Source organism: Lontra canadensis, unplaced genomic scaffold (assembly GCF_010015895.1).
Source record: "Lontra canadensis isolate GAN:19392208 unplaced genomic scaffold, GSC_riverotter_1.0 scaffold70, whole genome shotgun sequence".
In the NCBI taxonomy this organism is placed as follows: Eukaryota; Metazoa; Chordata; class Mammalia; order Carnivora; family Mustelidae; genus Lontra; species Lontra canadensis.
Genome location: NW_022631064.1, coordinates 228,635 through 243,923, shown reverse-complemented (window position 1 = coordinate 243,923; position 15,289 = coordinate 228,635). Strand labels below are relative to the sequence as shown.

Sequence of the window (15,289 nt, the reverse complement as noted above, 5' to 3'; positions counted from 1 at the left end):
CAGGCAGACAGGTCACATGCTGCAGGAAATGAGCGGTTTTAGCATTTGGAATAATAATCAACTTTCAACTCACCCTTTCTGCTTTGCCCTTGCCCCGAGGTTTTATAATGACTTCAACTAATTTAATAGTAACCGAACAATTTGCTTTTTTGCAGAGCAGCCTAGAAAAGGCTGCCTTTGTCAGACTGTACTTGGTCTCTCAAGGACGATTCCCCTTGATGGGCTTGATGGAGATTCTCAGCGCGGCCATCCAGCACCGGGAGAAAGACACCCTGGCGTGGATGGTACTGCACAGCCTCTACCAGGCACGGATCGCGAGCCACGCCAACACAGGTGAGGCCGGCCTGGGGAACCAGCAAGACCAGAAGGATCTGCCATCCCTTTTAACCTGTAACTGTTTCTTCCACTAAAAAGGGAGTTTAGTGCTTCGAGACCCAGGAGAGCTCTTGTTAGCCCAAAGGAAGAGCACCTTAAGTGAAAAGACCAGTTAAAACTCAACAACCTCCACCCTGGGGATGGGAATGGGTTCTGTTGGTGATTTTTATTATTATCTTTAGCTGTCCAGGCCCTCGAGTCCATAAACGAGTGGATCGGGTCGATTCTGCCTGTTTCCATTTCCCAACCAGGATGTCCATCGATTCTGCCTGATGTTTTCAGGAAAATGACTTTGAGGTGGTTACCTAACAAACAAAAAGAGGAAAACAGCGACAACAAAATTAAATTGTTATTCTGTAGGAGAACTTCTCAAGGGTGAGGGGAATAAAATTGGGATTCCCTCACTACATCCTCAAGCCAGAAGCTCTAGGCCTGCATTTCTGTTAATGAATCATACGGTGGAACTTTTTTTTTTTTTTAAGATTTTATTTATTTATTCGACAGAGAGAGAGAGATCACATGTAGGCAGAGAGGCAGGCAGAGAGAAGAGGAAGCAGGCTCCCCGCTGAGCAGAGAGCCTGATGCAGGGCTTGATTCCAGGACCCTGGGATCGTGACCTGAGCCAAAGACAGAGGCTTTCACCCACTGAGTCACCCAGGTGTCCCCATATGGTGGAACTTTTAGATCATCATAGACCTTTACTCCTGAGTAATAATGAGCTCTGCCATTTCTCCACCTGAGCCTTTGGTCACATTGCTTATGGCCTACAGTCAGGTCTGAACGGCACCTGCTTCAGTAGATCAGGTATGGCGGGGAACTCCTAGTGACCGCAGGCGGGTTACTTACATTTCTGGATTTTTTGTATGTTCTTCAGTTCTTGATGAGGAAAACTGGCAGACATAATTGTAATACCCTTTTTGGGACTAGATAGGAAATTTTGATTTATTCTTCTCTTTGGCAGTTGAGATGGTTGTCTCATCTCTGCATCAGTGCCTGCTGATGAAGAATGAACCTGTGATGAAAAACTATTTTTTTTTTTTACTCTAAATCAAAAGTGTGTTTATCAGGAAGACGTCTAGTAGGTACTTCCAAGGAAGCGTGAAGATAACGTGAAGTAAACTGAAATAAATCTGATATTGTCTTTGGTTTTAACTAGTTGGCCTTCCAGTTTAGTTCCCGTTTTCCTCTGACTCACTGAAATTTGACAGCCTTCCCAAGTAAGCTTTATTGTGCTGGGAACCCTCATTTTTAAAAAATAAAAACGGAAGAACCAGTATTTATGCCAATGTTTGTTTTCCAATTACTATATAATAGCTGGTTTTTATTTTTCTTCTGATATCTTTGGGTAGGTTTTCTCTTTGATTTTGGCATAAAATGGGAACATGTAAGTAAAGAAGACCATAAAAACAACTAACTAGCCAAGAGTCAACGTTCTGGCTAGCTGCCACGCCAGATTTCTCCTAGTGTGTTTAACCTTGAGAGAGAGAAACTCCAACAAATGCATTTTATCATTAGCAGATGTGTACTTTTTTTTTTTAAAGATTTTATTTACTAATTTGACAGAGATCACAAGGAGGCAGAGAGGCAGGCAGAGAGAGAGGGGAGGGGTAAGCAGGCTCCCTGCTGAGCAGAGAGCCCAATGCGGGACTCGATCCCAGGACCCCGGGATCATGACCTGAGCTGAAGGCAGAGGCTTTAACCCACTGAGCCACCCAGGCACCCAGCAGATGTGTACTTTTGAAGAATAAATTATCTTTTGAAAATAAAGGCAAAACTACATTTATCTGATGTGAATAGTGTCAGAGAACTCCTACAAAATCCCAAGTCTCAGGTATGGCAAAAGGATTTGCGACTGTTTCATGGAATCCTCCTCAGCTGTTCTGCTTTCATCATGGTGGCTAGTACTGACCTATTGGACATTTCATAGGAAAACTGTGGTCTGGTAAGAAAATATCTGTTTTTGTTTCAGGTGTGTTGAAGAGAATGGAATGGCTCTTGGAGCTGATGGGTTATATCAGAAATGTTGCGTACCAGTCAACATCTGTTCAGAACGTGGCTCTTGATGAGGTACAGTCTAGAGGAGTCATTTGTGGCTCCCTTAAAATGTGGAACTTACGTTTGCTCTCCCAAAAGACAAAGAAGTTGCTGCTTGCCTTTGTTTTTCCCCCTCCTTCCTTTTACTTTGGGTAAAGCTGGTGATAATTCTCTGACGTCATAAGGAAATGGATGCGCTTGCCTGTCTCTTGGAGACACCCAGGGCTGCCCTTGGAAAAATATTTTCAACAGAGTAAGTTTCTTGTTAGGCAGCACATAAGGACACTAGCTGATGAGGGAACCCAGCCTTCTGTGTACTTGTGCTTGACCCCACAGAGAGGAGGTACAGGGCTCTGGCCTTCGCACTGGCCCAGAGAATGTCTTCAAACATCTGGTTTGAAGAGGTACCTGAAGTGTATGCAAGTGATCTGTGTTTGCACAGTATTTATGTGCATGAGAGGGATAAAATGATCTATGACCCCCCAGAAGGTTAACTACTGATAAGGAGTAAATTAAAATAGGAAAAGGTTAATAAATGAAGATAGCATGTTCCCACTCTTCTTATTTTCTTGACTTTGCTAACCACTGTGCATTTTTTAGTAGAATTTTTTCTGTAGGCATGTTTCACAGGTGTCCTGTTTACTGTGTGGGTGGAATTTGTATAACCTGGGATGTCATTTGAAGTTCTGACCAGCTTTTCTGAAGAGTTGCGTATACTTTTGAAATTTTAATTAATGAAATGAATTTTAAGAAATTAAGGAATACTTTTAAACTTTTTTTAAACTAGCAGAATCTGTCATCTTTTTTTTCTGATCTCCTAAGTTTTTGTTAATTTTCTGTTTTCTTACAAAAAATCTTTTGAAACTTAGAAAATACAGATAAACAGAAAGAAGTATAATTTGAATCACAGTAATCCAACAACTCAGAGGGGTCCCTTGTTACCACCATTTTATAAGTGTGTAGATTAGTCTAAACTCTGAATAGATGGATCCTAGACAGTGTATTAAAAATACATGTGGAGGGCGCCTGGATGGCTCATTTGGTTGGGCGACTACCTTCAGTTCAGGTCATGATCCTGGAGTCCCAGGATCGAGTCCCGCATTGGGCTCCCTCCTCAGCAGGGAGTCTGCTTCTCCCCCTGGCCCTACCCCCCTCTTGCTCTCTCTCTCTCCCTCTCATTCTCTCCTTCAGATAAATAAAATCTTTAAAAAAAATGCATGTGGAAATATATAGGCTGAGAAGATGGCAGCGTAGGAAGACCCTAAGCTCACCTTATCCCACAGGTACAACTAGATGTCAGTGTGCATAACCCAGGAAATGACCCGAAGGCTGGCAGAACAAACTCCTCAGCTAAATGTAGAGAAGATGCCACATTGACGAGGGTAGGAAGGGCAGAGACGTGCTGGGGAGCTGAATGGACCATGGATGTGGAAAAGGGGAAGAAGGCTATTGCACTGGGGAGCCCACATGGGGAAGATGAATCTCCATAATATTGGCCTTTGAAAACTAGAGGGGGTGAAGTTTAGTGACTTACTACAACCAGCAGGACGTAAAAAAATCAGCAAGTTGGGTTCTGGGAGAACCTGGCCACTGAGAAGAAACTGAGTCCCTGCCCTTAAAGAGACAGCACAAGAAACAGCCTGTGGAGATACAACATAGGAGCAGTGAATTTTGGAACACTGAAAAAAATTTTTTAAAAAGGTGGGGGGGAATGTCTGGGGCACAGGGAGGAAGAGTTATTTACTCATCTCAGTGCCTGACCCGGAGGGGTAATGTTCACAGGGAGTATCCTCCAAGAACAGAGGAACTACTAGGTGTCATTTCCCTCCCCTGCCTCCCAGCATAAACACGTGGCCACCTGCAGCCACCTGCAGGAACAGTTTAGTGCCCACATTTGCTACCTAACTTGCTTACACTACTCCCTGCCTCCCCACTCCTCCCCAGCTCTGGGGATTTGCCCACTCCAGCTGGGCTTGCCTCAGTCCCAGCGCTGTGGATCCCCTCCCTGAGAAGACCTGCTCAGGGTCTTTTGCAAACCACGCACTATGTGGGCCCTTGCCAGTGGTGGTGGCAGCCAGTACCCTCTCATGGAAGATGGGCAAATGCCTTGTTAAGCTGTGTGCCCACCTGCCCACTCTGCGGATCCACACAGGCTGGCCCTGTGGTGGTGGTAGGTCTCCTTTCACAGCAAACCCGAGTGCACCTTGGTAAAAATCCATGCCCTACCCCTGTATGCTTTATGGATTGGCCCAGCCACTGTGGTCTCAGAGGTAGCGTCATGTCCCCTCTCCCTGGTGCACAAACCTGTGGGCTCTGCATACCTCCCTCCTGAGCACATGGCAGATCTGCCTCCTCCAATATGCTCTTGGCCAAAGCCCATTCAAACCGAAGCACAAGCCACAAGAAAAGTGTGCTAGCAGCCTGGACAGGGACCAGCACCACGCCAAAGTGATTCCTGTCCTGGGGAGAAAGATAAGCACCACATTGGTTAGGCTTTGGCCTCCACCATGGGTTGGGGACAGACAATTCGTCTGATTGCGGGCCCTGCCCACCAATGAAGGCTTCTCAGGGGACAACACAGGGAACGTGCTCTGTGGTTTGGTGCTATTGCATCTCTGCCAAACACTTGGTCTGGCTCAACTCAAGCACAAGGCAGCACCAGCCTGGCCCACTAACAACATAGGAGACCCCCCTGAAGCGCCAGGTTCTGGTAAACAGGGGAAAGTGCCCTGAAGAGCACCACAGGTCCTCTTCATAAAGCCACTACTTTCAAGAGCAGGAGACATAGCTGACTTTCCTAACACAGAGAAACAGATGCAGAGAGTTAGACAAAATGAGGAGAAAGGGGAATATATCTCGGATGAAAGAACATGACAAAACCACAGTAAGGGTCCTAAACACAATGGAGATAAATAATATGCCTGATAGAGAATTTAAAGTAATTATTATAAACTTTTTTAAAGATTTTATTTATTTGACAGAGAAATCACAAGTAGGCAGAGAGGCAGGTGGGGGGGGGGAGGGCGGGGCAGCAGCCTCCCTGCTGAGCAGAGAGCCCGATGAGGAGCTCAATTCTAGGACCCTGAGATCGTGACCTGAGCCAAAGGTAGAGACTTAACCCACTGAGCCACCCAGGTGTCCCTAAAGTAATGATTATAAAGATGCTCACTGGACTTGAGAAAAGAGGGGAGGAAGAGATAAAGAAGAATCAAAGCAATGAAATACAAATGAAAAACAAATGAAATAAAAAATACACTATATGAAATAAATAGCAGAGTACAGGAAGCAGAAGAATGAATCAGCAACCCAGAGGAGGATAGAGTAATGGAACGTAATCAAGCTAAGCAGGAAAGAGAAAAGTGACAAAGAATGACACTATATAATCATAAAGCATACAATCCAACAAGAAGATATAACAGTTGTAACTATACACCCAACATGGGAGCACTCAGATACATAAAACAGTTAATAATAAACATAAAGGAAGTAATGGATAGCAATACAATAATATTAAGGGACTTTAAGGTCACCCCACTTAACATCGATGGGCGGATCATCCAAATAGAAAATCAACAAGGAAACCAAGGCTTTGAATGACACACTGGGCCAGATGGATTCAACAGACATATTCAGAACATTCTACCCTAAAATAGCAGAATACACATTCTTTTCAAGTGCACACACAGCATTCTCCAGGACAGATCTCAAAAGAAAGCCATAAGACGACTCTCAATAAATGCAAAAAAATTGAAGTCCTACCACACTGATTACCAGCAATGAAATTGATATGTAAAAAACCCACAGCTAACATCATACTCAGTGGGGGGAAAAGAACTTTTCTGCGAAGGTCAGAAACAAGACAAGGATGTCCACTCTTACCACTTTTATTCAACACAGTACTGGAAGTCCTAGCCACAGCAGTCAGACAATAAAAAGAAATAAAAGGCATCCAAATTGGTAAGGAAGAAGTAAAACTTACCCTCTTTGCAGATGACATAATACTGTGTATAGAAAAGACTCTGCCAGAAAACTGCTGGAACTGATACGTGAGTTCAGTAAGGTTGCAGGATACAAAATCAGTGTATAGATGGGGCGCCTGGGTGGCTCAGTGGGTTAAGCCTCTGCCTTCAGCTCAGGTCATGATCTCAGGGTCCTGGGATCGAGTCCCGCATCGGGCTCTCTGCTCAGCGGGGAGCCTGCTTCTCTCTCTCTCTCTCTCTCTCTCTCTCTCTCTCTCTGCCTGCCTCTCTGCCTACTTGTGATCTCTCTCTGTCAAATCAATAAATAAAATCTTAAAAAAAAACAAAAAAACAAAATCAGTGTATAGAAATCTGTTGCATTTCTATACACCAATAATGAAGCAACAGAAAGCTAAATTAAGAAACAATCCTATTTGGGCGCCTGGGTGGCTCAGTGGGTTAAAGCCTCTGCCTTCAGCTCAGGTCATGATCCCAGGGTCCTGGGATGGAGCCCTGCATCGGGCTCTCTGCTCAGCGGGGAGCCTGCTTCCTCCTCTCTCTCTGCCTGCCTCTCTGCCTACTTGTGATCTCTGTCTGTCAAATAAATAAATAAAATCTAAAAAAAAAAAAAAAAGAATCCTGTTTGCAGTTGCACCAAAGATAACAAAATACCTAGAAATAAACTTAACCAAGGAGGTGAGAGACTTGTACGCAAAAAACTAAAGCACTGATGAAAGACAATGAAGATGACACAGAGAAATGGAAAGACAGACCCTGCTCACGGACTTTAACAAATATTGTTAAAAGGTCCATACTATCCAAAGTAATCTACAGATTTAATGCAATCCCTATCATAATACCGACAGCAGTTTCTACAGAACTAGAACAAACAATCCTAAAATTTGTACGGAACCACAAAAGACCCTGCATAGCCAAAGCAGTCTTGAAAAGAAAAACAAAACTGGAGGCATCACAATTTCAGACTTCAAGTTATATTACAAAGCTGTAATTACAAAACAGTATGGTACTAGCATGAAAATAGACACATGGATCAATGGAACAGAATAGAAAGCCCAGAAATAAACTCACAATTAATATGGTCAATTAATCTGCAACAAAGGGGGCAAGAATATGCAATGGGAAAAAGACAGTCTCTTCAACAAATGATGTTGGGAAAACTGGACAGCCACATGCAAAAGAATGAAAATGGTCTACTTTCTTACACCAAACACAAAAATAAACTAAAAAAACGGATTAAGGACCTAAATGTAAGACCGGAAACCATTAAAATCCTGGAAGAGAGCACCGGCAGTAATTTCTCTGATATCAGCCACAGCATCATCTTTCTAGATACGTCTCCTGAGCCAAGGGAAACAAAAGCGAAAATAAACTATTGGGACTGTATCAAAATAAGAAGCGTCTGGACAGCAAAGGAAACAATCAACAAAACTAATGGACAACCTACTGAATGGGAAAACATATTTGCAAATGACATACCTGATAAAAGGTTGGTGTCCAAAATGTATAAAGAACTTCTATAACTCAACACCAGAAAAACCCCAAACAATCCAACTAAAAAACGGACAGAAAGCATGAACCAGCATTTCTCCAAAGAAGACATACGGATGGCCAACAGACATATGAAAAGATTCTCAACATCCCTCTGCATCAGGGAAATGCAGACCAAACCCACAACAGGATATCACCTCACAGCTGTGAGAATGACTAAAATCAAAAACTCAAGAAAACGTATGTGCTATGATAAGTGCGGTGAAGTGTGTAAACCTGGCGATTCACAGACCTGTACCCCTGGGGAAAAAAAATATATGTTTATAAAAAATAAAATTAAAAAAAAAAATCATTTGCAACAGAAAAAAAAAAAAAACCTCAAGAAAACAACAGACGTTGGTGAGGATGTGAAGAAAAAGGAACCCTTCCGCACTGTTGGTGGGAATGCAAACTGGTGTAGTTACTGTAAGGATGGTATGGAATATCCTCAAAAAATTAAGAATAGAAGTACTCTGTGATCCAGTAATCGCATCACTGGGTATTTACCCAAAGATTTACAAAACCACTAATTCAGAGAGGGTATATGCACTTCTGTGCATTATCAACAATAGCCAAAGTATGGAAGCAACGCAGGTGTCCAGTGGTAGGTGAATGAAAAAGAAGATCATATATATATATATATATATATATGTGTATATATATATATATATATACACACACACACACACACACACATATATATATATACACACACACATATATATATATACACACACACACACACACACATACATACATATACACACGCGCGCACACACACACACACACACACTATCCAGCCATAAAAAAGAATGAAATCTTGCCGTTTGCAGCAACATGGGTGGAGCTGAGAAGAAGTGCTAAGCAAAATAAGCCTGTCAGAAAAAGACAAATACCATATGATTTCACTCATTTGTGGAATTTAAGAAACAAAACAAAGTGGGGAGAAGGAGACAAACCAAAACAAAAAGCAGACTCTTGACTGTAGACAACAAACAGATGGTTACCAGAGTAGGGGGGGGTGATGGGTGAAATAGGTGAAGGGAATTAAGACGACACTTGAAGAGCAGCTGAATAAGACATGGAGTTGTTGAATCACTGTGTCCTACACCTGAACTATGCCACACTGGAATTAAAACTTAAACAAATTCTTGGAATTATAGCTATAGGTCAGGAGCCAGACCGTGGTGAGTCTCTTTCAATTCATGGTAGAACATACTGAAAAAATTGTTTTAAAAAAATGCCTAATGATTTGTTGTGACTGACTCCCTTATTCCAAGAATGCTTGTTGGTAGTTTGTCTTCATGCTTACGTTTCAGCATTAATGAAACAAAAATCAAGTGTTCGCCTCCCAAATGTTTTGATTAGATAATGAGAACAGAAAAAGAAAATGCCTGGGGAGAGTCATTTGTTATTGTTCAAAAGTAGAATCAGACTGTAACCTCTTTTTAAAAATCCATTTCGGCCACATAACAATAACTGTAAATATCCCTCTCGCTACACTCCTAACGAATTCTTTAATCTCGCTGGAAACACCAGAACAGGGGAGGATCTGGATCTCAGTATGCTTAGGAATGAAATAAGGTTTCTCCTGCATTATTGGAGTAATAATAATGAAACTGTTGTGGCTTCTGTCTTACCAAAGAGGATTCCTAAAACCTTCTGGAGCCCTGAAATGTCTCTTCATTAGGCATGGAAATGGAGTTTCTGTTCAGTCCGGTTCCTTTCTGGGGTGAAGGGGAAGATAACGTTGCATCATCCTGAGAGGGGCTGTGTGTGTGAACACGTGTTACTCTGAATTGTTAAAACCTGTGACCTAACTTTGTTTCCATTTCCTTTGTAGGCTGTGGACTTCTTGTTGCTGCTCTTTGCTGCCGCAGTGGTGACATGGGCAGACCATGCGGCCCCGCTCCTCCTTGGCCTCAGTGCCAGCTGGTTGCCATGGCATCGGGAAAATGGCCCAGCTGGGTCAACCTCGAGCTTCCTTGGCCGGAGTCCAGTGCACAGGGTCACTCTGCAGGAGGCCCTCACTCTCCTTCCCAGTAGCATGCCTCTCCTGCTGCAGAAAGAACCATGGAAAGAACAGACCCAGAAGGTGAGGTTGGCAGCCTCTTGCATGTCAGGGCAGGCCGCCATCTTCTCTTGAGTGATTTCTGTGGTAGAATTGAGGTTGGAAGTTAAGTAAAACTGGAATCACCCCACGGGCTCTCATCCTCAGCCCCGAATCGCAGCCAGATGCAGAGCCTCAGAGAATGAGGCTGACTGTGGCCAAAAACAGCAATGACAACAGCAACAACTTGCTTACAGCTGGAGGTGAGGCGGAAAGAAGAGCTTATACTTGCCCTGGGATCCCGAAGGCACATGTGTTCTTGATCCTGGGGGTGAAGGGATGAGTGAGGCTCCAAGTGCTCAGAATGTCAGAGTGAGGACAGATAGGAAGGCAAGTTCAAAGCTGGAAGGTTGGGAACGATCCGTCATGCCCGGGGGTAGGTCAGGGAAACGGGCATCTGGAGCAGCCACATTCCCGTAGCCCAATTAGGGTTCCTCATAGCAAACTTGGTCCTATAGCCACATTCCAGGGGCCCACTCTGCTCCCAGCCTGTGCTCGAGGACATGGGGGAAAGTCGAGGTCATCACCCTAGCCCTCCGGAAAATCCAGACTGTAGGAAGCACCTTTTGATTTTTAATGTTGAGTTTCCCCAGACAGCTAGCTGTTGTGCAGAGCATATGGAAATAGCTTCCTCTGCTTCTCATTCCATGGCTCTGAACAGCCTTTAAGACAGTTGATTGAAAGATTCTTTTTTGAATCCCGTTTAATGACAACTGGATTTTTATGAGGTTGAAAGCTTAACGCCAGCTTTTTGTAGCTTATTGTTAAAATCCGAACATTAGTCTTTAAAATATTTCCGAACTATGGACCCACAGGTTAGCCCTGCCCAACTCCACTAAGCAACTCAATTAATAGGCCTTTGCTTTCTTAAGCGTTCATATTGTCCCAGGTTTTGTTTTTTCCATCTCATTTTAAATCAAAATCGATTCAAATGCATTATCCCCTTGTGTTTTTTCCTGGCCTGGGATACCATGATCGCCATGGATGACAGTGCAGACATCTGTGTCTGTTAGGTATTTGTAGTGCTTGGTTTATTTACTTACCAGTCAGATATTATAAAACAAAATGGAGAAAAAAATGTTTTAATTTAATCAAAGCAGAGAATTAGGAATATTTTCTGACTCTTTCTTGCAAGCCAGTCTCTACATCCCAAGTTAAAATATATAGTACCTATGACTAATGTATGTGTTTTTTAGTGAGTCGAGAGTGGACCATTCAGTCATTAATGAAATTACCCTCCATCTAATTCAAAACCAATTTTGGTTGTACCCTGGAGATCATTCAAACTCCTGAGTAGTCTGAGTTTCTACCTCATTTGTAGGATTTATTTGCAGTTAACACACTCGGCTCTACCTAGTAAATTACTTTATGCCTTTCTCTTGCATTTTAACTTCCTGTTTCAATTCCACTTGAGCACAAATTATTCTCAGCTACAGAATATCTGATTTTAGAAACGGGGGCTTAAGTCTGATGTGTTTCCTTCTTTACCTCCCACCCTGTGAGCCTGGGCCTAGATGCCTGCAGTGTCAGGCAGCAGGAGGCAAGGAAGGCTCACGAGGCTCTGAAGTCAGGTGTACCCGGGCTGAAATCTAGATTCTGCCATTCACGGGGAGTGGACTTGGGCAAGGTTCTTAACCTCTCTGTGCTCTCGGAGTGATGAGAGAGGAAGTTCATGGCACATCAGAAGCCCACTGGGCCCCTGTCTGCCTCACTGTTAAAATCCACAGCAGTGGGGGGTGCCTGGGTGGCTCAGTGGGTTAAAGCCTCTGCCTTCGGCTCAGGTCATGATCCAGGGTCCTGGGATCAAGCCCCGCATCGGGCTCTCTACTCAGCAGGGAGCCTGCTTCCTCCTGTCTCTCTCTGCCTACCTCTGCCTGCTTGTGGTCTCTCTCTGTCAAATAAATAAATAAAAATCTTAAAGAAAAAAAATCCACAGCAGCCTCGGGGTATGTAGCTGAGAAAGGGGTTTTGACTTGGCTGGGTCGTTGGCTGAACGGGAGCTGTGTCCAGCTTCCCCGTCTCTCAGGCATGGTCTTCCCATCGCCAGTCTGACAGCTCTGCACGGAGCTGCGTGTATACGGACCCAAGGGACCGGTCGCGCTGGTACTGATAGTGCGACTGTCTTCACTTTCACGGCTCTTCTCTTTCGCCCCAGTTCATTGACTGGCTCTTCGGCATCATGGAAAGCCCTAAAGAAGGCCTCTCAGCAAAATCCAGGGATCTTTTAAAAGGTATGACTCCGTGCTGCACGCCCAACAGAGGCGAAGGCCCCCTGTGCTTGCCTTTGCTGCGGAAATAGCAATCTCCTGTATATTGGCTCCTGAAAGGGTTCGTCTGAATTCAGGGGAGAGAAGTCATCTGGAGCTGGCATTATGTGGCATTTTGAAGCAGAAAGTGGGTTTAAAAAGAGTTCCATGCCTTTAAATTTAACTTTTATTTAAATAGTTTTTAAATGTTTTATTATGGTGGCAAACTATCACTTATTTAAGTTTAGAAAATTCAGGAAAGAGCAGAGAGGAATCCAGAGTCCCATTGCCCAGTGGCAATTTTGATAATTTTTTCCTAAGAAGTTTTTGCCCCTCCGCGTATGAGTGTTGTTCTCACATATTTATAAATCATTAAGCAACTGAAAAAAGAGACATAGATACTTTAAGCACTGCCTTTTTTATTTAAAAGTTATTTTTAAAGCCTTTTAACTATTCCTATATTGGCTTCTTTAATAGTATTTGTAACAGCTGCATGGTATTTTGCCAAGGGAATTGGACATTTCTCATGCTTTCAGGCATTTGAATAGTCTTTGTGCTTTTTATACTTCTCTATTGATTTGTTGAACTATGACTATAGGAACCACAAACATAGAATACCTTCCTCTGAAAATTACGTACATTATTTTCCTCAAATCTGAGAAGTCTGTTGGGCGTTGGTTCTGTGGCCTGAGACAGCATGTACTGTCATCTGTGTCTTAGGGCTCAGAGGTCTGGTCCAACCAGTGGCTGTTGGTGAGATGACCCCCGGTATACTGTAAGATAGTGCACTGGAAAGTCTCAGCTTGGGAGAATCACCTCCTGGCCTACACGTGTGGTAATTTATCTGGCCAACCTGGAGTCTTAGGATGACCATATTTTACTCTAAGTATGGTATGATATTTTGGTTGCAAACAAGAAAGAATTCCCTAACCAGTTGGTTGTGATCCTTCTCCCTACCCCCATATTGAAGGGCATTGTGAAGAAGTGGATTGTGATCAAGTACAGAAATTCACGGGGCAAAAGGGCAGTGGTCTGACATACCTTTACTTGATCTGTCCCTAGAGACGTGCTAGGATTTTCTTTTTTTGTTTGCCTCAGGAGGATTGAACTCATTCTTAATGGCCATACGTCTATAATACCATTGGTTGCTCCAAACATACAGTGTTTTAGGTCACGAAGATAGCAAACAACTTGATACTGATTTGGAGAATAGTTATTTGGGTCAAGGAAGTACACGTTCACTTGATTAGATAGTCAAAGGCTTAATTAGAGTCACACACAAGAATTGTGTAACTGGCTTCTCTACATTTCCTCCCTATTTTAAATGACATCTCAGTATATTTATATTAATATCCTAAAATAAGATCTATAATGAGTGACCTAGAGGACTTACACGGAGCTGGCCTACCTTAAATTGATCCCTGAGGGACCTGTGATGAATAAGAAAAGGTGTGGACTTGAAAGCACGTAGTTGAATACAGATTAGCACAGTCATGCCCGCTCCGCTGAGCCGCAAGGATCTAACTTCATTGCAGGATCAGTTTTTTATTTTTGTTTTTTACCTTTTAACCAACTCCTAATGGAAAAATCATATTCATGTAGAAAAAATACACAGATTAAGTAGCTTTTTTACAAAGGGAACACACCTATGTAATCATCACCCAGATAAAGAACCAGCATCCCAGAAGTCAGTTTTTGTTAAACTCTGCAGAATTTCCTGTTAACTGGTTGCAGAATAATTTAACAACAAAGAAACCCTTTCCCCCAGATTTTATTAATCGTGTTCTACTATTCAAATTCTGCCTAAGGCTTGATGGGAGTTCTCAGTCTTGAAGATGAGCCAAGTAAGAAAAAGCCAAGTTCTGTTCTGACGTGTTTTCCATCTAAATGACCTTTTCAAGTGCAGTTTCACCAAATGCAACAGTTCACTTTACTTTTTTTTGTCCCCTTAGCCACCCTGCTGTCCTTGAGAATTCTCCCAGAGTTTAAGAAGAAAGCTGTGTGGACCAGAGCCTATGGTTGGTGAAGTTTCGTGGGTAGCCAGCAGCCTCCTCAGCTGGGTGAGGAAAACCATAGAAATGGGAAAAGGTTTTCAGAATTCATGCCTGGGATCGCGGAGTCATGATGCAGAGGGCCAAGGGGCATGAAAAGGTGAACACAAAATTGACCCTTCGACAGGCACATGCCAAGAGAAGGGGGCATTGCTTCAAGGCCCAGGCCCGTTGGGAACGAAACCAGAACTTGAATTTTCTTTTATTTGGCTGGAGTTCAACCTGAAGATTTTCTTTGTGAAAACTTGACTACATTATCTACTCCCCCTAAATTCTAGTAAAATAATCTTGTGAATTTCGTGCATGTTTCTTCTTTGTCTTAAGGCATGGGGAAGGTTTTGCTGGCAAAGCGAAACTATAGTGGTGACAGTGGCATCGTGATTGATTTCCCGTGCAGTTTCTAGAGGACATTCTCTGACTCAGTATTTTCTTATGTTTATGGATAAAGCACTGTCTTGGAACTGCTGTCCACATTTAAACAATAAGTATGCTGTGTGTTAAACATTAGCCAAATCCGATTCATTAGTGGTGGCTGTAATTTGCTTATGCTTGGGCCTCTTGAACGCAATTGAAAGTTCCCCAATTCAAAATAGCTCCAACCAAGGAGGAGAATATTGGGTCATAAGCCAAAAAGTTCAAGAGTAGATCTGAACAGGTCAGTCAGCTGCATCCAGTGAGTGGTGCCATTAGGGGTATAGACAGCATCACTCCTCGTAGTTGGTAGGATGGCGACCAGCCACCTCAAAGGGAAGGAATGGCATCTTTGCTTGTGGGTGTGGCAGAAGCAACCTGGAGAGGACTCTGGTTCTGCGTGGGTCATGTGAGAGTCCCTGCACAACTATGTGGGCCTTGGGAGTTGGGGTAATCTAATTGACTGGTCCTCGGTCCTACCTGAACTGGCTTTCCTCCAGGAGGAAGATGGTGGAAAGCTGGGCGGATACCTCCTTAAAAGAACAATGTGTTTTA

General features: G+C 43.2%; 1 protein-coding gene across 2 annotated transcripts in view; it reads left to right on the top strand.

The window, feature by feature from the left end:
- The window catches only part of FOCAD (focadhesin), a 297,139-nt gene extending 282,732 nt beyond the window's left edge, over window positions 1-14,407 (top strand). Inside the window, exons 40-44 of one of the 2 annotated variants that reach the window (XM_032880503.1) lie at window positions 156-333; window positions 2,345-2,442; window positions 9,760-10,011; window positions 12,182-12,257; window positions 14,225-14,407. In XM_032880503.1, the coding sequence (XP_032736394.1) occupies window positions 156-333; window positions 2,345-2,442; window positions 9,760-10,011; window positions 12,182-12,257; window positions 14,225-14,298 (678 nt within the window). In that variant the 3' untranslated portion in view covers window positions 14,299-14,407. Of the gene's footprint in view, window positions 1-155; window positions 334-2,344; window positions 2,443-9,759; window positions 10,012-12,181; window positions 12,258-14,224 lie in introns of those variants that run through there. The other variant, XM_032880504.1, reaches the window with a different exon arrangement.
- The last annotated feature ends 882 nt before the right edge of the window (window positions 14,408-15,289 follow it).